The sequence below is a fragment of the Cyprinodon tularosa genome, unplaced genomic scaffold (assembly GCF_016077235.1).
Source record: "Cyprinodon tularosa strain WSP-4 unplaced genomic scaffold, ASM1607723v1 ctg206, whole genome shotgun sequence".
Classification (NCBI taxonomy): domain Eukaryota; kingdom Metazoa; phylum Chordata; class Actinopteri; order Cyprinodontiformes; family Cyprinodontidae; genus Cyprinodon; species Cyprinodon tularosa.
Window position 1 is genome coordinate 934681 of NW_024038764.1, and position 21859 is coordinate 956539.

General features: G+C 41.2%; 1 protein-coding gene across 1 annotated transcript; it reads right to left on the minus strand.

Annotated features, from left to right (window-relative positions):
- Positions 1 to 1013: 1013 nt before the first annotated feature.
- Positions 1014 to 14991, minus strand: calm1b (calmodulin 1b). Its single transcript, XM_038285057.1, has 6 exons — positions 14847 to 14991; positions 10290 to 10320; positions 9356 to 9499; positions 2706 to 2812; positions 2276 to 2411; positions 1014 to 1099 (listed from the first exon to the last, which is right to left on the minus strand). Exons 1-6 carry the CDS (start codon positions 14847 to 14849, stop codon positions 1071 to 1073), a joined length of 450 nt encoding a protein of 149 aa, XP_038140985.1. The 5' UTR covers positions 14850 to 14991; the 3' UTR covers positions 1014 to 1070.
- Between the last annotated feature and the right edge of the window lie 6868 nt (positions 14992 to 21859).

A 21859-nucleotide genomic window follows, 5' to 3' on the forward strand; every position in this document is an offset into this window, starting at 1 on the left:
AGATCATTTTTACAATCAAGCATAAGAAAAATGACATAAGACATGATAAACTTCATGGTCTTTTATTTGAAAAAGAAAAAAAATAGACTAGCATGTACAACTTGGAATGAATGTAAACTGAACTCAGATGAACAGCAGCGCAGCTCTCACCATGCTCTCGTCTGAGTCGAAAGAACAGAAGAAAAAGAAAAGCGAAAGGCCAGTGATTCTCTCTTGCAATAAAAGAGGATAGACACTCCATGTCAGCAAAAAAGAAAAAGAATAAAAAGAAAGCTCACTGTAAGACTCTTTAACACCTTCCCTCCTTCACAAAGGGAAGGACAAACAACTACTAAGATGGCCGTCCAGATAACAGAAAAACATGCCAAACGTCTGAAAATGTATTTTTTTGTACATTTTTTTTTCTCTTTTTTATCTAGCATACAATTAAATCCTGTTCCACTTTAATGCTCGAGTTAGAACCTGGTATATTCTCAACTAACAGTACAGGGCTCCTCTGCAAATACAAAAAAAAACTGTACCAAACCAACAAGAGGACGGGTTTTAGTGGAATCAGCACGCTCTGGTAGACCGGAGGAAAGGACGGGGCGGGGGGAATAAATTCGGGGGGGTTGGGGTTAGTGCTCCGGTCTCAAGCTGCATGCATGAAGAACAGAAAACAGAAAGAGAGACAGAAGAGATGGCCAGCCCAGACGTTTACCACGAGCATATGGAACCGGGAGGAGTTGGCCAAACGCCTTGGGTTCAGTCTGAAGGTAGTAGTTAACAGGGTTGGGTGTTATTTTCACTCGTACTGATGCTAAACTGATCTCCATGTAGGGAGGGGATCGGGGGGGGTCAGGGGGTGGGACAGAATCACTAACCATCATTTTCATGCAGACATTTTTTGTATGTTTTTATATATTTTTCCTTGTGTGGACAGAAGGATATTCTATTTCAACATTCAATTATCTTTCTATACAGAAACGGTATGAATAAATGAACATTTTCTTCCAAGAGGTAAGTAAAACTTTTTTTTTTTTGGTTATTTTTTTTTTCTTCTAAGAGGGGCAGGATGGGGCGGGGAAGCTTCACTTTGCAGTCATCATCTGTACAAACTCTGCAGAGAGAGAGAGAGAGAGAGAGAGAGAGAGAGAGAGGACAATGAGGTCATCAGCTTTACCAGCAGGATGAGCATCACCTGACAAACTCTTAAATGCTTTATTCATTTTTTAATCAAGTTGAGCATATTTTAGTACATGCATCCTAATTACTATCCCCTCCGTTTCCACCCTCATGAATTAAAAGCGCTGCCCTGTGCTAAGAGCAGCCCAGTGGTGGGATGGCAGGATGGGCCAGTGAAAACAACAAACACTCTCTCAATAGAGAACATGCTCAGTGATACAGTGAGAACGTGGAAGTAGGACATTTACAGCCAAGACTGTTCAGAAAATGAGCGCAGTCTCTTGTGTAATGTGCTGAGGGACGGGGCAGGAGAGGGGGAAGGGAAAGACGAAGACTCCAGGAGCTCTGATGATACAGTAAAGAACGCTGCAACAGCACAAAATAATAATAAAACTCCAGCTAAAAACTGTGCTGTGTATCTGTCTCCAACAGGCAGCCTTTTCTTCAATCACTGCTCTCCTTCCAGCTCCATCCTGCCTACCAACAACTCTGACCAACTTTTCTATCCCTGCTTAAAGAAAACCTCCCCACAGCATGACGACACTACCACCGTGTTTTACAATGGGGGTGTTCATTGTGATCTCTAACCAAGAGGTTACCTAGGGGCTTTTCTCTTAAAAACAGGAATTTCCTTAAACTAAGATGGATCTCAGGAGCTCATCCAGAGTTACTCTATTTTCTTCTTCTTACCAGGGTCCAGGTGATACTGGAAAGTCTGAACTGGAGACATACCGTAGATTTGGGAGGTTCTGGACACTGATTGGACAGCTGAGAGGCGGACCATATTTATTAGTTAGCGGACTTCTGACGCTAACTGATTGAACGGGATGCTACCTGGGAGTACTGAAGTAAAGAGGTCTTCAGATTTCTAAATTGGAAAAATTTCCTTTATCTTGTTTCATAAAACTCAAATAAAATCTGATGAACTCTGATGTTAAAAGTAAGAAAGTAGAAAAGCATTTTTTTCGTGTGTCTGTGAGGTAGTTTAGTTTAAAGAGGGCTGCCATCTAATGACAGACTTGACAGTTAGGCCAGCTCGCCCTCTGAGAAACACGAGTATTGGTGCAGACCCAGTTTAATAAAACCAAAGTTATGAGTTTCCTCTACATACCTTCATAGTTGACCTGTCCGTCTCCGTCTATGTCTGCTTCTCTGATCATCTCGTCCACCTCCTCGTCTGTTAGCTTCTCCCCCAGGTTCGTCATGACGTGGCGGAGCTCTGCAGCGCTGATGTAGCCGTTCCCGTCCTGGAAGCGGAAGAAAAGGGTTCAAATGATTATGTCATAAAATGTTTCTTTTTTAAGACCCTTTAAGATCTAAAAAAATAAAATAAAATACAAATATTTCTTGAGGTTTCCAAACAGGCAGACAGACAAATGGGAACAGTTAGCTAAACTAATGGATGGCTAAATTTTTTTTTTTACAATTTTCAGAAGGTCTGAAAATTCTAACATTTTTTTTTCTTCCATAATCCCGGCCCCTTCCATACCGCAAACCCTTTAACTTCATGTCCCATTCCAGCTGTTGTTGACTTGTGATACCTTGTCGAATACCCGGAAAGCCTCGCGAATCTCCTCCTCGCTGTCTGTGTCCTTCATTTTTCTGGCCATCATGGTCAGGAACTCTGGGAAGTCGATGGTTCCATTACCTGGAAGGGATGATCAATGAGGCACATCTAATCATCCCGAATAAACCATCAGTTAAAAGCTCACTCTGATGAGCTGAAATAATACAATCAGCATTCTGCTGATGAGAAGCAGCCAACTGAAAACATCCATTCGGTGCTTCTGCTCTGTTTGTCCTCCTATAGTCGTTTAGATCCGATGAAACGACGCAGACAGCGCTGTATAAAAGTCATGTCATAGTTTTTACTGGTTTTCTTTTAAAAGGGGATCAACACAGCACTGCTTCACTCTACACTGAATGGAAAATAAGTATGATTTTAAAATAGCTGAGAATATACTATTCTAGAGAGTGCAGTGTGTATTTAAAGAAACTCCAAGCATCTTTACAGCCAATGTAATGTGAATCCAAGCAGATGTGGATCTGATTTAAACCTTTCCATGGTAGATTTGGCTTTAAGGAGAAGGGAGCCTGTGGTCACCCATAGTTTAGACATTTAGTAAACTGTGCAGCTTGGCATTTAAGGAAAATGAATGAATCACAGCTTGGTCCCCTCTGGACTCCAACTAACTGCAGTTTCTCCAAGTATTAAGGAACTGGTATCCCAGGCAGATATAAGAAAAACAAAACAAAACAAAAAAAAGGTTTCATTTCTTAGTCATGCTGCACTTACTAGATACAAAGACTACCAGATTTTCTGGATTATTAGCCGACACTTTTTCCACGCCTTTTGAACCATGCAGCTTATACAAAGAGGCAGTATCTTGGTATTTTTCTTAATCACCAGGGGGTGGAAAGTCAAAATTGGAAATCAAAGAAGAAGTAGCTAACTTTTATTTAGCACATGCTAGCAGCAGGCAGGATGGAGAACAAATGTCCAGAATTTACACATTTTCACATTAAAAGCTGTCCTGACTAAGGCCGTGTCCAAATGTCCGCCCTAACCCCTAAATCCTGCAATCACTATATAGAGCGGGGACTGTATGGTGGACTTTATAGTAACCTCAGCTAACTAACTGGAAAGATGATCACTGCTTTTCACTCCCCGTTGCGCATGTAACTCTGCCTCTCCGCATGGTGCCCGCCCCATCTTTGTTCTTCTCACCGCAACAACAAATCCCATGACGCTTTGCAAAGAAAGTTCTCGCAAAGCCATCTGGGATTTAGTGACCATGGATGATCACTACTTTTCAAGTTCCATTGTGGGAAATTTCGAGCCCTTTTACATCCAATAGACTCTCGGACACTCCTCTAAAATGCTAAAGCCGGGAATACACCGCATTTTTTTTTTCAATCGTTGCATGCAGCTGCAGCTCACACTGGACGACGAAACCACAGGGTTTCACAGTTATTTTGTCACACTGTGCAGCACAATGGTCTGATGATATCTACCTGCTCACACTGTACGTCTGAAAAACTATGTCAAACTCAACTGCGCAGTGAGACAGCACTACTGGGACTCATCTATCCGGAAGCCAAACCAGTAAAGAGGAATATGAAGCTCACTAGAACAAACGCGGTGCATTGGCAATTGGTGCAATTTTGTGCTGAAAGCACTAAGAAGAAAAGGCGGCGACGTATTTGGACAAAGAATTGGCTGAGAAAACATGGCTACTACGGTCTGTCTATTTTACAGAAAGAACTTCATTTCACCGGCACCTGCCATGCTTCCTTGTTAACGTTTGAGGGGAAAAAGAAGAAGAATCCTTGTTTTGCGCACTGAGCGATTTGCCCATCAAACATGTTTGATTTCCTCCTGAACTCACGATTCCTGATCAGGAGGTGGCCGTGAGAGGCTGATCAGCCCTCGTTACCCCTGTACACTACACGACGTACGATCAGGTTGAAAATTGGGCCGGTCGGAAAATTCTCGCACGACTGGAAAGTCGCCCCTGAAAGGGCAAAAAGATAAAAAATAAAAATTTAAAAAATCACAGTGTAAGCCCGGTTTAACGGGAGCTAGCATTCTTCTTCCCAAACTCAGTAAATATAAGCTTCTTTTACCGTATTTTCACGACCATAAGGCGCACCGGACTAAAAGGCGCACTCTCAGTTATGTGTCCCATTTCTGTATTTAACACACACATAAGGCGCACCGGACTATAGGGCGCGTTTTTTATATACAGGTACATGTCCTCTCAGGTGGATTTTCTCACTTAAAAACATATTAAAACTACTTTATTCCCACTGATCACAGCAAATAAAGCTGCAAGGTGTATTTATTACAAAGTATTATTAAAACCTGGGAACCTGCCGTGAGAGACACATCGCTGATGACACAGGGCTGTGATTACTCCTCTGATACAGTTTATTGACGCATAAATTAACTTAAAAAATAGGCAGGATAATAATCTGGATGAACTGACTGCAATGATTAAATTTTCCGGTGGGCTTTCTCACTTAAAAAGATTTAGATTATTTAGATGAAAAAACACCTGCGGAGGTGAGGCAGCTGTTGAATTAAGTTTTCAGGTAGAAAAATAGAGCGGGAGCAAAACTGAGTATGATTGTGCTTTATTCAAGTATTTATTACAAAGTATTAATCAAACCCCTCAAAGTCCTCATCCTCTGTTTCTGAATTAAACAGCTGCGCTAAATCCGACATGCCAGTTTCCCCTTCTTCTTCGTTTATTGACGCATAAATTAACTTAAAACATAGGCAGGATAATAATCTGGATGAACTGACTGCAATGATTAAATTTTCCGGTGGGCTTTCTCACTTAAAAAGATTTAGATTATTTAGATGAAAAAACACCTGCGGAGGTGAGTCCCGATGCGCCGCGGCCCACAGGCTGCTGTTGAATTAAGTTTTCAGGTAGAAAAATAGAGCGGGAGCAAAACTGAGTATGATTGTGCTTTATTCATGTATTTATTACAAAGTATTAATCAAACCCCTCAAAGTCCTCATCCTCTGTTTCTGAATTAAACAGCTGCGCTAAATCCGACATGCCAGTTTCCCCTTCTTCTTCGTTTATTGACGCATAAATTAACTTAAAACATAGGCAGGATAATAATCTGGATGAACTGACTGCAATGATTAAATTTTCCGGTGGGCTTTCTCACTTAAAAAGATTTAGATTATTTAGATGAAAAAACACCTGCGGAGGTGAGTCCCGATGCGCCGCGGCCCACAGGCTGCTGTTGAATTAAGTTTTCAGGTAGAAAAATAGAGCGGGAGCAAAACTGAGTATGATTGTGCTTTATTCATGTATTTATTACAAAGTATTAATCAAACCCCTCAAAGTCCTCATCCTCTGTTTCTGAATTAAACAGCTGCGCTAAATCAGACATGCCAGTTTCCCCTTCTGCGCTGACAGAGTCACTTTCCGTGCAGCGCGGCTCCTCAGAAATAATGCCTGCTTTTGCAAAAGCTTGAAGAACAGAGCCAGCAGACACGTTATTCCTCGCTGCTTCTGCTGCACCTGCTGGGTCCGGTTCACACCGATGTCGAGCGGTTGAACAGCGAGCACAGGGTTAATTTGTTTCCCCATGTTTTTCACATCAGCTGTGAGATGGGCACGCATGGAGTTACATATTAATGGTGATGAGTGGAAAAAAAACAGCTGGTCTCCTTACATTCAGCCACTCTTTCATCATCTCCTCAATGAGGTGGTCTCAAAAGTCGCAGTTACAACACACATAGGGCGCACCGCACCATAGGGCGCACGGCACATTTTGAGGGGGAAAAAAGACGTTTAAGTGCGCCTTATAGTCGTGAAAATACGGTATATAAAAAAAAATAAAAAAATAAAAAATTAATATTACTTTTATTATTATTTTTAAGTTTTTAAAAAAAAGATCAATGTCATTTCTGCTAGAAAATTTAACTGGATAGCAGCTTTAGCTCCATGGAAGGAAGGGGAACAAGAAAAAAGGTAATGTTTTGCAAAACCAATAATAGGTCTATTCTCATTTCCAGACATCTCATGTTTCCTTTGAATGTTCAAATACTGAGAAAAAGATCTATTGTTTATCTCAAGTATGTTTTATGCTACGTATAAAACAGGGATTAGCATGCCAATATGTCATAAGTTTTTAAAAGAATTGTAATTTCAACCACTATTTAAAATATAATATTTGTTATTTCTTTACAAACTCTGTCGGTTAATGTTTCTACACTTTGGGATGTAGCAGAACAAATCAAAATGCTTCTAAAACCATCTGTTGGATTTTCAGAAAAATATCAAAACCAAATCTGAATGTGCTTGGAGAACCCCCCCCCCCTTTAAGTCGTTTGGTTTCAGGTTGTTCCAACGTCCGCCACTGTGGCTTATTGTCATGCATGTGTTCTGTCGGATCAATATCCATGTAGCTGTAGACACAACAGGATTAAACCGGGATCAGACTGTGGCTCATCAGCTCCCAACGGGAGGGAGGGAATCTGACAGAGAGACTCCTTTTATGTTTCACCTGGAGCCCTTATAGGACCAGGAGGGGTAAGGCTTCATCTTCTGCACTGAAAAGGGGGAAGAAGGCAGAGTAGAGAGAGAAAACAGTGGGAGGGGAAAAGAGAGGGCGAAGGAAGCGAGTGGGCGACAGAGAGGGAGATGTGAAGAGGAGAGAATATAAGGAGTGAACCGAGTGGGAGATGGTGCGATTACACATAAGAGGTGCTGACGCAAAATATAGATGGTTGAGACATCTCAGCACACTCATACGTGTGCCGACCCCCCCTCCTTCCAACCTGAAGCTGAGGGGGGGTGCTAGGATTGTGTAATGGGTGATGTGCTGGGGGTACGTGTGGTTTTATGTCATCAAGTTGGAGCAGAGCTCTGCTCTGATTCATTTTTTTTATTATAATCAGAGCGTTCATCTGTCTTGTCCAAACCAACCGCCCTCTTTTGCAGTCATTGTCATTCTCTGCCCCAGCACGCTTGTTTGGTAAATAAAGCTGATTTTCAATGGACCAGCTGACATCCAATGTGGGTGCTGGATGTGCAGAGCACAGAGGCCTTATGTAACCACTTTTATTTTCCATTACTACCTTCATTGCCGTCTGACCTATATTGCATCAGCCAAGGGAGGCAGAACAAGGGGATGTTAGTGATGGTGTGCCGCTACTGGTGGGAGTGGAGGGATCATCTTTAACTGAAGGGGGGGAATCGATTTATTCTGATCAACGTCGTCCCGCTTCAGCATCCTAGGTGGGATGGAGCATCTTTTTTCTTTTTTTTTTACATTGTTATATTCGATATTTTAAGATATTATTTTACATAATGTGAGATGTCTGAATGAGTTTCACACATCTTTAAGGGATCTTTGTTTTTATACTGTCTGAAGCTCTGGCTTCTGTACGAATGGCTTGTTCTGAACACTCCACCTGCTCGTCTCATATCAGGGTGGATTCTGATGGAGCCAAACGCGCCGTGACTGAACTGCTGACACAGAGGGATACGTCATCTGACAATAAAGCTGGTCGGCCAGTTGGCTGGGACAGTTGGCGAACAGTTGGCAGAGAAATGCAGGGAGATGGGCAACAACGCAGCTGATGTGTTGGAGGCAGGACAATAATGGATGCCTGAGCTAATCCCCTGTTATCTGCCATGGGGGAGTTAAATACCAAAGTCACGCAATGACTGTAAATCACGGCAGCCCCACCTTTAACGGCTCAAATCAAATCCAAAATCCAGAGAGGTTTTCCTCGCTACGTGTGTAGAGGAAAAGAGCTGTGACTGTGCACTTTCTGCAGCAGCTGATGGGTCGTTTAGTAGATTAAAAACCAGGGAGCATCATATAAACCTAAATATTAAAACCCTTCCACGTCGCCTGCAAAAGTTTGGGTAATTTGGAGGATTTTTCAGCATGTCGGCCAGAGCAGAACGCACACTTTTTACTCAATGTGACACATTTCAGTCGACCTTACACACCCTAAATTACTCAGTTTTATAACACAATACAGTCCTAAGGCACCTTAAGAGAATGGGCGGAGCTTCGCACTAGACTCTAAACATTAACGAAAACAAACCAAAGGAACAAGGAGCCAGTTTTAGAGGATAACTGCAGATTTCCTTAACATTCAGAACAGGGATCTGAGAGAAAACTCAAACCAAAGTTACAGTAGCTGTGTCCCAGATCCAGGTCCAACAAGCAGCGGGATTCTGTGACCAGACTGATTGTAATATGCATTATTCTGTATTTTGTACTCCCAAACACTAACAGGGTTGATAAAGGGGTTTTGTTGTACTGTGTCTTGTCAGTACTTTTTCAATCAGTACTGATGTTTGAAGGCAGATAGATGCATATGATTTGACTCAAGTCTAGCCAGTCCGATATGTCAGGCATATTCATGAATCAGGTGTTCATTTCTCTTCCTCTATTTACATGATAAAAATGACACAATAATATCTATTGTTACACAAGTAAAAAAAAAAAAAAAAGGGAAAGTAATAAACAAAAAATAAAATAAATAACGGAAAAAGCAGCAGTGTGTCGGTCCATCTCTTAACAGCCTGCACTGTTTGACCCGGATAAAGTGAAAAGGTCGAAAACATCCACTTCTATGCATAAATAAGAACCATCTTGTATCGGATGATTGATAATTCAGGTAGAACAAACATGCGATACTGACCGTCAGCATCCACCTCATTGATCATGTCCTGCAGTTCAGCCTCTGTGGGGTTCTGACCCAGCGACCTCATGACGGTGCCCAGCTCTTTGGTGGTAATGGTTCCATCACCGTCCTTGTCGAATAAGGAGAAAGCCTCCTTGAACTCTGCAGGATTGAAGGGAACATTGAGGCTGTTAGACTGCTGCGGCCGGATAAACAAAGTCGGGTCATAATGTGGCTCTCCGGGGCTAATAGATTTCCGATGACCATCGTCTGGCCCGTCTGATGAGCTTTCACTCTTCTCAGGAATCCAGTTGACATGGCAACAGGAAGAAGGTTGTTTTTTTTGTTTGTTTTTTTTTTTAATATAAGGATCAGTTTGACTTAATTCTACAATATTTCTCCACTCCTAAGCTACTCAGATAAATGAAGAACAGTGTTACGCCTTGAGCTCTTTGCACACGCTAATTAACCACAGAGGGGGTTCGGCTGAATGGAAAGCAGAGCTCCAAGTTCTAGACTAAAGCCCCCCGATGTGTTTTTATGACTAGAACATAAAGGTTTCCTCCGTGTTTGAAACCAATCAGCAACATGGATGGAAACCTGTCTATTCAGAGACACTTTGTAGGCTGCAGTCCTGACTCATAGCTGCTGTGAATACTTCAGCCCCTTATGTCCTGCTCATTTCCAACAGCTAATGATCTGCCAAGGAAGGGGGGGGGGGGGGGGGGGGGGGGGGGGGGGGGGGGTGCTGCCAAATCCTTCAATGTTCTGTTTCCCTTCATGTGACATGAAGCAGCCAGAACGGCTAATGAGAGACATTACCTTACATGACTGCTAGCTTTATTGAATAATGCAGGGCTGGATTTAATCCACTGAGAGCCAGTAAACAAAATAACAAAGAGGAAAACATTGTGTTTTTTTTTTGGTTGGGGAATGAGAGGAGGTCTCTTACCTGCAATCTGCTCCTCTGTTAGTTGGTCAGCCTGTTGTTGGGAGAGAGGAAAGGGAGAACACGCAGGTTATTCATTAAGGAAAGCCTTTCAGTTATCAGATTGTCTGCATGAAACCCCACCCTGCTCACAGCGTTCTCTCTCCTCTGAGGATGTTGAAAAACAACCAAAGCAAGACTCAAAACATACATATATAACCCAACTGAAAAATAATACAGAGCAGCTTTAAGGCCAATTTATACTTCTGACGCATAGCCTCTGCAACCATCAAATCTGTCACTGTGTGCGACCACGCCCCCCATCCTGACTACACGTCGGAGGGTCGAACACCCACGCAGAACTTAAATGGAACTGCGCAGACAAAAAGCAGCTGTGATTGGTCCTTGGTATGCCTTTCCGACTGTCTGTGTGGTCGTCCTTCTCGATTCGGTGCCGGGGCGCGCCATTTTTAAAAACCAAGGAGTGATAACAACAATGGATAACCACGACGAAAGGTTGGCCGAGGAGGTTCAGAAGTACAACCACTTGTACAATGCCTCGGATATGTTGTTTTGCAAAATAAACACTCCCGCCGGCGCCGCCGAACAAGTTCTCGTTAGTTCTTGAATAGGCCCCCCCTTGCGGTTTTGGCGGGAAACTGCTGTGCGACCCTAGAAATTCCAGACAGACGGTGCAGAAGCATACCAGCAAAACTGGTTCGTGACCAGACCCAAGCGACATTTGATGTGTGCGGTTGCAGAAGTATAATCCGCCCCTTATGGTGTCAAAGTGGTCGTCCCACATTGAGCCTCATATGCTCACCGTTTGACTCTAAACTTCACAAATTACCCACAAATAAAAGAGGTAAAAAAAATTAACAACAAAGGTTTTTTCGGCTCTTCTGCATTTATAGCCTTACTAGCAGCCATTTTTATAACCGTGTTACCATAGAAACTAATAAGTAGCAGTATTTAGGTTAAAAAATATCCCTTAACAGCTCAAATGTATAAAAACAATCTCCCAGCAACAAGTAGGGGAGGGGCAGGTGCTGTTTTATCCTATCTTCATACGTTTAGAGAACACGAAAACCATCTAACTGGAACTTTTCAGAAACGGCGTTTCCCGAAAAGCTGGCAAAGAGTGACGTATGCTGGAAGGAGACATGCAATCAGGGCTGGCGTGGTGGGACAGGAAATGTTGCTTGTTTTACTGGAATTTGTCTTAACTTGATCTCCTAGCAACTGCCTCAGTCTACAACACTTCAGTAACAGAACGGATGAGGTACAGACAGGAAAAAAATAATCCAACCTGCTGGACTGGTGTGGTTTGCCCTGCCTCATCATGACTATCTTAGGCCAAATCATGGCTGACTCATACAAGCTTTAAATGGTTTGAGAGCAGCCACACTCTTTTAAACTTCTACGTAAAACAGCAGCAGTAAAGTGTGAAGACAAAGCTCCTGGTGTAAGCTACTGATCCGGAGGTATTTTTATGATCGTAGTTAACGGAGCAGTCTGACATCAGAACGCTTGGTAGTGAAGGAGGAACACACACAGAGACAGAGAGCGAGGAGCAGCACATGCTCCCTCGCTCATAAACACACGCTAATGGCAGGCTTCCTCCACATCAGGACTTTCCATGCCTTTGCTGCCTTGTTTTCCCGTTGTTAGGTTTGCATGCTTGTAAAAGCAAAATGTAGAGAATGCCGTTTGGAGGTGAGGCCGCTCCATGTTGGGAAATTTAATCTGTTGCATCAAGATTAGATTAGTTTAGGCTTGATTGGCATTTAGCAGACCACCACATGACAGCACAGCTAAAGGACCTTTTTGCTCCTCCAGAACAGGAGAGGCTTCCCCTCGTGGACGGAGCGACAGCAGCAGCAGCTGGTTCCGTCTGAAATTGGTGGAGTTTCAAACAATTAGATGTCCTGATTCAATAACCTGCCTGTCTCCTCACTTCATGCACCAAAATGAAGCAGCCGTTCATCTGCATGTTTTCTCCTTCATCCTGCCTAATGTCAGCGCTGTGTCGTCTCACTGCTGTGACTCAGTGCTATGGATCCTCTTCTGGCTTTGACCCAACCTGCTGAGGGCTTCTGGTGCCATAGCAACTCCTATTTTTTTTCCCCCCTCTCTGTGCGGTGGCTCTCTGAGCACAGAGGAAACTCCCTGTGATTCACCGCCCTTAGCGTTGGAAGGGCCACGCTGTCAGTCCAGATAACAGCTTGGAATCTGTGGCATGAGTGGGTCGGGTCAGCCATATCCCTGGCGCTTCATGCAGACAGGAAGCATCTCCATCAGTCAATCAGAAAACAGCTGAAAAAAAAACTATTTTTTTGTTTTCCTAAGAATTTCCCGCAGTCGCTCAGTTATATATCATTTTAAAATACTATTTAACAAAAATGGAAAAGCTAAAAGCAGCCAACTCCGATATAAGTGTTCTACAAGCTAATATCAGCTTGTTGCAAATAGAAACACGCTTTTTGACACTTAAGTAGAGGTGTGTAAAATCGTCCTTAGACACATCCATGCTTCAAAATAGAGCAGGGTCAAAAAGGACAGCTGGAAGCCGCGCCTTGCATCATCAGCTGCTGTTGTGGGTTGTTCAATAGACAGTAAAGCCAAATGGCCAACCAGCATCCAGACCACAACACTCTCATCTATAAACTCATTAATGCTGGCTTGTTATTCTTTTTTTTTGTGTCTGTATTTTTTTTTGGACTGAAACATCAAACCCTTTATAGCATTTTTAGACAAAAACAGTGTATCAGACTTTAAAGAAAAATCAGGAATCAGTCTGCAGCTGTAAAAATCAGTGTGTTGCTCTAATAAAAGCAAATAGTTTTTAGTGTTTGGTCTAACATGAAGCTCAACAGCTTTTTAAATCAAGGTTATCATACCAGCTATGTCCCACTAAGGGGATAGATGCCTTTCGCTCTCACATGATAGCATTTCAGAAACTCAGCTTGGCACAATCTGCTTAGAGTGAGTGTGTTTGTGAGATGGGGGTGGGTGGGTTCACTGCCCCAGAGGGCGAAGAATGCCTCCTCTTTATGAAGCTGGACAAAAGACAGTGAGGCATCAGGCACAAGCAGCCTCAAAAAGAGGCTGCGTAAACATCACCACACTCCTAACGTCCGGCGACAAAGGCCAACGCAACATATGGCGCGTGGTGGCAGGTGAAGGGTGGAGTCACGGATGCAATGAGATGCAGGGAGGACATGTTGGACACAGCTAAGTGTTTATCCATCATAGTATTTAACATGCATCACAAAACAATTGAAGAGAAGGGACAAGGTGGGGCCACTTCCACTTGAAACCACCCATCGCCTCCAGGTGAGTTGTTTACGACCCCGGATGAAACTTTTGCCGGATTATAGTCGGCTGCAACAATCAAGTTACGGTGGCGCGTTGCAACGTGAAACTGAATGGAAGCTTGACACCATATGAGGGATATTTGATCGCAGGGCCCTCACACTGCAAAACTTATGGGGCCATTTTGTCCAGTTGGTGACAAGTTCCAAAGCTGCAAAAGTCAAGGTAGGCTTGCATACAGCTAAATGAATTTCTGAAAGTCATGGAGGCCTGGAGAGATTGCTAAAAAAGCAAGAGTGACATGCAGAATATGTAATTATAAAGGCAAGGATGACAGCTAGGTTTCAACATCTCTGCTGGTTTGCAGTTCTGCAGAAGAAAACAGGTTGATCACACTTGTTCGTGCCTCCAGTCCATATTTTTCAGACAGTGGACGGAGAGTCCTTACAGGTGCCGTATTTGCATAACATCTAAACATTTGCAAAGTGGCAAACAAATCAGCAAACATGACACAAGCAGATAACCCAGCCTACGGAGATAAAGGCCGTCTGGGGCTGCAGGGGAACAGGTAGCGCCTCTTTTGGAGCTCCAGCGGAGATGTCGCCTCGCTTTTTTTTTTTTTTAACGGTATATGGTCCATTTCCGTTGCGGAACACTGACGAGAACAACGGTAACAAAAATGGTGCAAGAAAAAAAAAATGGGGGGGAACCAAACACCGTCATCATGTATGAGAGAACCGAGGATGAACCACGGATTAATCAGTATCCATGTGATGGCGGGAGGTGGGGGGGGCTTGATATGTTTTCATAACATGCCTGCGCTACGAATGAAGCGAGGGAAAATTAAAACCATTTATACCAGGAGAATAATCCGGTAATAACCCAGAATAGCCTCCCAGTTTCCCCCCCACACCTCCAAATGTCGTCCAAGTTTTAATTCGAGCTGCAGCACGCGGCCACCAACCAGCTAATTGCGCAGTTATGAAGCGTGGAGACCAATAATATAGGTGAGCATATTTCCCAAACATTAAAACGCAAAAATACAGCAAAAAAAAAAATGATTCACGTAGACCTTTTAACGTCAAGCGTTCCTCCTTATATTTTCCCGCTCCTGAACGCATAGGAGTAGCCGCATAAGAGTGCAAATCAAAAAGAGAACGTAAGCAAAGGGGGATGTAATGGTTTATAAAACAAGCGCCGCTACAGGTTTACAAAAAAAAAAGCAGTTTTCCTTCCATTATGCAAAGAATGAATGGCCATACATACCATGGCGGATGGGTTGTGTGCTTGTTTGTCTGTGGAGTCAGGCTACGACTGTGCTCGTCCCTTAGATGGATTTCCACTGGCGGGTTTGGAGTGTGTAATATTGGCCGTGGCCAGCACAGGGAGGTGGGAGGAAGAGGAGGATTGTGTGGATGTATCCCTCCGCCGCGCATGCGCTTATTGTTTACTTCCTTATTGCGATTCGGAACCTTTTGCTGTAGCGCGGAGCTTTGGCTACCAGCGCGCCAATCAGCTCGGCTCAAACGTCTGCAGTGCACAGAAGAGGAGCATCTTCCTGCTCGTTCTGACACTCCATTAATTATTGATATTATTATCTTGCTTGGACTCTGTTTTAGTGATCACTGAGAAAGCAGAGCATATAATAATACAGTAATAGAGGAATATTTAGTGTGAGAAGCCATATTTCTACTATATAGTTCCTTAATTCATCATTACAGTTTTATACTAGAGAATTTCAACTTCAGATTTATTCAATTTTATTTTCTTGTGCTTCTAGAGATTATATAAATTAAAGTCAATCTAATGACATAATTATATTTAAGTTTGAGTAAGTTATAGTTGTAGTGTTTATGGCTCCTATTCATTTTTTACATCACAAATAACTTTCGATTATATGTATATATATATTAAATTGTTCCTATTTCAATATAAAATCAAAAAACAAGCAACTGAATATCACTTCGAGTAGGACACGTTTAATTAAGTTGTCATGAAATAAACTTTTTAACAAAATATCCTTGCCTTTTAAATTCAATTTGTTCATTTAATCTTGTGCAAAATTAGATTTACTTTCAAACACAATCTTTTCTTCTAAGATTCTTCTAAGATCAGCAACTAAGACGTTTTCATGGTTATTCTAGAAGTTACAATTTCTTGACAGAAGGCACTAGTTTCTAACCGCGGAATGATACTGAAAATCTAGGAAGCGTATTTGAGACGGGAAAGTGTGCGGCGCGTGTATGTTAGGATCGTTCTGATTGGCCGTTGAGGACCTGCAATATTATACTCTATGTGCCGAACGCATCGATTGGCTACACGGGACCTGCATTGCACCAGGCAGTGGTTCTTAATGGAAACGTAATAAATAATTTTTAAGGGGATAAACAAAACAGACGTGTTCATTTCTTCCATTTTAGCGGCTCTCTGGCGATTTTATGAGAAAAAACATTTTTAACGGAGTCAGTTTGAAAGGAATGGACAACGTTTGATAGGCTCGATGTTAGTAGTGCGAATATTTACTATTGGCTGGCGAGGCTACGTGCTTGGAGAAAATCATGGGGGAGCTACATGTTGCTTAGCGGTATACAGAAATGTTGCCTTTTTCTTGTTTAGTTTTTCTGTATATGATATTCCCATGCTCCTGAATATTATGTTATACTCAAAATTAGTAGTGACGATGCAGAAAAGGGCATAGTGATGTGTAAAGACATCCGGACTGAAGTCTGTATGACAACAGCACCACCTAGCGGACAAACTGGGAGTTTATTAAGCCTGTAATGGGATAGGCGTCTGGAACAGAATAGGGAAACCTAAGAAGCATTTTTTAAATAAGCATCTTGCAAATCATGTTTTTATTTTTTTACCTACGCCGAAGTGCGTCTTTTGGCATCGATTTAGGTCTGGACTTTAAAGGGCTCCAACACACTAAAATGTCCTTAATTTAATCTAAACCAATGAATTCCACTTATTTTTATTCTTGTTGGCCCCTACTTGCTTTCCTGGCCCTGCTGAAGTTTAGTTTGCCTTTTTAAGGCATAATGAGTTAAAAATGAGATGCAGTTAAAAGTTTTCTGTCACCAGTAGCGCTCTGTATTTTATTATTTTATCATATTTTATCATGAAAATGTTAAAACTGTAAATTTTATATATATATATATATATATATTTTATATATACAGGTGCTGTTCATAAAATTAGAATATCATGAAAAAGTAGATTGATTTCAGTAATTCCATTTAAAAAGTGAAACTTGTATATTATATTCATACATTACATACAAACTCATATATTTCAGATGTTTATTTTGTTTAATTTTGATGATTACAAATGACAACAAATGAAAATCTCAAATTCATCATATCAGAAAATTAGAATATTGTGAAAAGGTTCAAAATTGATGGCCCCTGGTGCCACACTCTAATCAGCTAATTAACTCAAACCACCTGCAAAAGCCTTTAAATGGTCTTTCAGTCTAGTTCTATAGGCTACACAGTCATGGGGAAGACTGCTGACTTGACAGTTGTCCAAAAGACGACCATCGACACCTTGCACAAGGAGGGCAAGACACAAAAGGTCATCGCTAAAGAGGCTGGCTGTTCACAGAGCTCAGTGTCCAAGCACATTAATAGAGAGGCGAAGGGAAGGAAAAGATGTGGTCGAAAAAAGTGTACAAGCAAGAGAGATAACCGCACCCTGGAGAGGATTGTGAAACAAAACCCCTTCAAAAATGTGGGGGAGATTCACAAAGAGTGGACTGCAGCTGGAGTGAGTGCTTCAAGAACCACCACACACAGACGTATGAAAGACATGGGTTTCTGCTGTCGCATTCCTTGTGTCAAGCCACTCTTGAACCACAGACAGCGTCAGAAGCGTCTTGCCTGGGCTAAAGAGAAACAGGACTGGACTGCTGGTGAGTGGTCCAAAGTCATGTTCTCTGATGAAAGTAAATTTTGCATTTCCTTTGGAAATCAAGGTCCCAGAGTCTGGAGGAAAAGAAGAGAGGCACTTCATCCACGTTGCTTGAAGTCCAGTGTAAAGTTTCCACAGTCAGTGATGGTTTGGGGTGCCATTTCATCTGCTGGTGTTGGTCCATTGTGTTTTCTGAGGTCCAGGGTCAACGCAGCCACATACCAGGAAGTTTTAGAGCACTTCATGCTTCCTGCAGCTGACCAACTTTTTGGAGATGCAGATTTCATTTTCCAACAGGACTTGGCACCTGCACACAGTGCCAAAGCTACCAGTACCTGGTTGAAGGACCATGGTATCCCTGTTCTTAATTGGCCAGCAAACTCTCCTGACCTTAACCCCATAGAAAATCTATGGGGTATTGTGAAGAAGAAGATGCAATACACCAGACCCAACAATTCAGAAGAGCTAAAAGCCACTATTAGAGCAACCTGGGCTATCATAACACCTGAGCAGTGCCACAGACTGATCGACTCCATGCCACGCCGCATTGCTGCAGTAATACAGGCCAAAGGAGGCCCAACTAAATACTGAGTGCTGTACATGCTCATACTTTTCATGTTCATACTTTTCAGTTGGCCAACATTTCTATAAATCCTTTGTTTTTATTGGTCTTCAGTAATATTCTAATTTTCTGATATGATGAATTTGAGATTTTCATTTGTTGTCATTTGTAATCATCAAAATTAAACAAAATAAACATCTGAAATATATGAGTTTGTATGTAATGTATGAATATAATATACAAGTTTCACTTTTTAAATGGAATTACTGAAATCAATCTACTTTTTCATGATATTCTAATTTTATGACCAGCACCTGTATATATTTTTTTTCAAAGCTGCACTTTAGAAAAATGATAAAATTGTCCAGAGAGCTGTTCCAAACAAAATTTCTTTTTGTTTTACACTTGTGTAAACAAAAGGACAAATAAATCTGTCTAAGTCTGTATGCAGGCTATAAACTTATGTTTTTTGTCTCATCAGAATTGAGAACCTTCTTCTAAATCTATCCTATAGTGATAAACTAGGATTCCACATACTTTTCTGTTATCAAAAGCTTTTTTTTTTTGCTCCTATTATTTCATAAAACTCAAAGTGTTGTAGTGGACTATTCATCATTTTCTTGTTGACGGGTCCTCCCACCTGAGCTTTGGGTTTCTGCAGCTCCTCCAGAGTTACCACAGGCCTCTAGAACGGCCATTTCTTGGTATATTTGCAGTTGTCCTTTTTCAAGTTTCAGTTATACTTTTAGATTTCACAATCTAGGCTTGGGTTAGGTTTTTTTTTTTTTAATATATTTGTTTGATTATTTTTTAACTTGCACTACTTTAAACTTCACCAGATTATTTCTGACCTATCATGATACATTTGTCCTCTAACCCAGTGATTCCCAACCGAGGGTACACGACCCCTCAGTGGTCCGCGAGTGCATTGCAAGAGGTACATGAGAAAGCTTCCTGGAGAGGTAGCGAAACGTCTTCAAATATTGGAAACCAAGTCCAGTGGATTGTTTTTTTAGACTTTTTCGGAAGTACATGAAGATACTTTATTTTTTTAGGTAGTAAAATAAAATAGGGCTTGGAGCGGTTTTGCTTTGTGAGGGCCTTACTGAAAAATTAAACAAGGTTTCATAAACCAAAAACTAAGTTTTTCTTGTATGTCTGAGTTCATCAAAACGAGTCAGAGGAACGTCCTGGAAGTAAAGAACAGCCTGCTATCAGCTGTTTTATAAATACAGGTTTATTTATTTATTTTTTTTTTGATGGAAAGAATACGCTTAAGAAATAAATGCTCAAATTAAAAGATGAAGTAAAATAGTTTTTGTTTTATAATCAGTTATTGTACGTTCCACTTTTGGACCAGCATGAATGCTTTTGACAGAGGGGTATTCATGGTAAGACAAATTGCCCAAAGGAATACACAAGTCAAAAAAGGTTAGGAAACACTGCTCTAACCAGTGGATGTTTCTAGATGAAATTTACTGCTGGGTGGCTGTTTTTCATGGGGTCAAAAAAAGAAAACAAAAAAAGGACAAGAGTGCTTTTTTTTTTTAGCATAAAACCCTGTAATTTCTAAATAGCTATTGTAGTAAATAGTAAAGACGAATGATTAAATTGGTTTAATGGACAAATCCTATGCTCTTTTGTCAACTTATAAGGAAACATTTTAACGTAACACCACAGAAACTGATCTCAAAAAGTTAAAAGTTCTTAAAAATCTGTGTATTTACCCTAAATTTGAGCAGGTAACTAAAATTATATAAAAGATGATTTTGGCCTTTTACTATGCACTTATAAGACGGTAGTTGTTTGTTTTTTTAAGCATAAATGATCTTATTCTATCTGCAAATTGTCTCACCTACCTTCTCAAATCAAAGTAATATAAATCTATTTAAAGAAAAGTGAATTTATATTTAGATTTATGCAGTTTGTTTTCAGTTCAGGGGCCAGGACTAGTTCTAAAGGGGCATTGGCCCCTGTTGGTCCCCTTGTAGAACCGCTCATACCTCTAACAACCATCTCCAAAGCTAAATTTAACAGATTCATTCCTCTCATCAGGACTTCATTTAGGAGTTCTGAATGACTTTTATTTAGTACCTGAATAAAAAGAGCTTAATACAAATGCATGATTTTATTTTTTATTTGTGCAAACACCCTTTTATCAGCTGCTGCATCCCATGTTCCCTCCACCTCAGATTAAGGCTTCCCTCCTTGTTAATATGCTTGAAACTAATCAGGACATGTACCCCCACCCAAAAAACATATTTTTCTTGCAGCATTTGGAGGCGTAAAGCCTATTAATATTTTATCTTTACATATTCATCAATTCCCAGAAGTATTTACCTACATATGGTTGATTCAATTAAATCCTTAGTTTAATCACATCGTTACTCAGGATTTTACCTGCATTTAAAAAGGCTGATGGGAAATCCTCTTCTTTGGTGAACCTTGATGCCAAAGCCTGCCGTACAATTTGTGATGCAAATAATAGATATTTTGTTTATACTAATTCATTCAAATAAAGACTTATTTGTGAACTAATCCGGAAGGAACTTGATTTAATAAACACTTAACCAGAATCTGCCTGGAGCCATCAGGACTAACACCAAACGCATTCATGTAAATCACTGGCAGCAGCTACCACTCATTTCATTGTTTAGGATTTGAAATGCATGACTGACTTATTAGGAGAAAAAGTATTTTTGTTGTTTTCTTTCCAGTGAGGGGCCTGCAGTGCAGCAGCAGCAGCAGCTCCTTCCTTCCTCTACCCCAGCCCTGCAACTTGGCCCAACGCTTGCTGCATGGGGCCACTTTCTGCTGAGCACTGAGTTCCACATGGTTCCACATCATGAGGAATTAAATCAACGAGCAGCTCTCCGCGTGTCAGACTGCAGCAACATCGGCTTAGTTGGTGTTACTGAATTGAAGCACTCATCTGCTGACTTGTTTATAATAGTACGCATAAATTGGAGACATCGACCAAAACCTTATTTCCTCTTTCTGATAAGCAGCCCCTGTAAAGTTTAAAGAGAGGCATTAATGCTTTTGACAAAATGCAGCTCCTGAAGGTAATCTTTGGATAAAACCCGGCAGTGGAGGGTGTTTAATGATCTGCAGCTCGGCTGTCATCAAGTTTATGGCTATAATATGAAATAATATGAGAGATATTTTCTGTTGAGGCAGCAGCAGCAGTTCTATTCTTGACTCTTTGGATTCCTTTTATTGTGTCAAACATTCCAAACAGACATTTCTATGGACTCCAAAAGTATTCACACCCATTTCAGCATTGTTAAGATGGAACCACAAACATTTGTAACTCTGTTAAGATCACAAAAAACGTTTTTCAAAATAAGATCCAGAACAACCATTTTCAGGAAGTAGTTCTGCAGAAGGTACGTTTAACGGAGTCCATAAGAAGATGGATGTTGGTACTTTTGGGGCATTACAGACGGAAACATGGCAGAGGCTATGGCAAGCCTTTAAAACTAATGCTTAATGGTCTTTATCCAATCTCAGCTTAGCCTAGTCGCTGCTCAGAGAGGCTGAAAAATGTATTCTTTAAGTTAAAACTGAGACAAAATATTCTTCTTTCATCTTACAGTATATCATGTTTATCACAATGGGTCCAATAAAATAATTGAGTTTTGTGGTTATAATGTGCCAAAAGTGGAAAACCTAACTCCTTTCTAAAATGATGCGGTCCTCTATCAGCAAAACTCCTGCAGGAAGTAAACGTAACCAGATGGCGCCGCAAGCTTAAGCGATCCTGTGAATAAAGCTGTTAAAAGTGATGACTAACACCCAAAGC

Coding starts and splice junctions, on each gene's coding strand:
- calm1b (XM_038285057.1), bottom strand. Junction 9,500..10,289: donor AACAGAGGAGCAGATTGCAG/GTAAGAGACCTC, acceptor TCAATCCTGCAG/AGTTCAAGGAGGCTTTCTCC. Junction 2,412..2,705: donor CTTTCCGGGTATTCGACAAG/GTATCACAAGTC, acceptor TTCCGCTTCCAG/GACGGGAACGGCTACATCAG.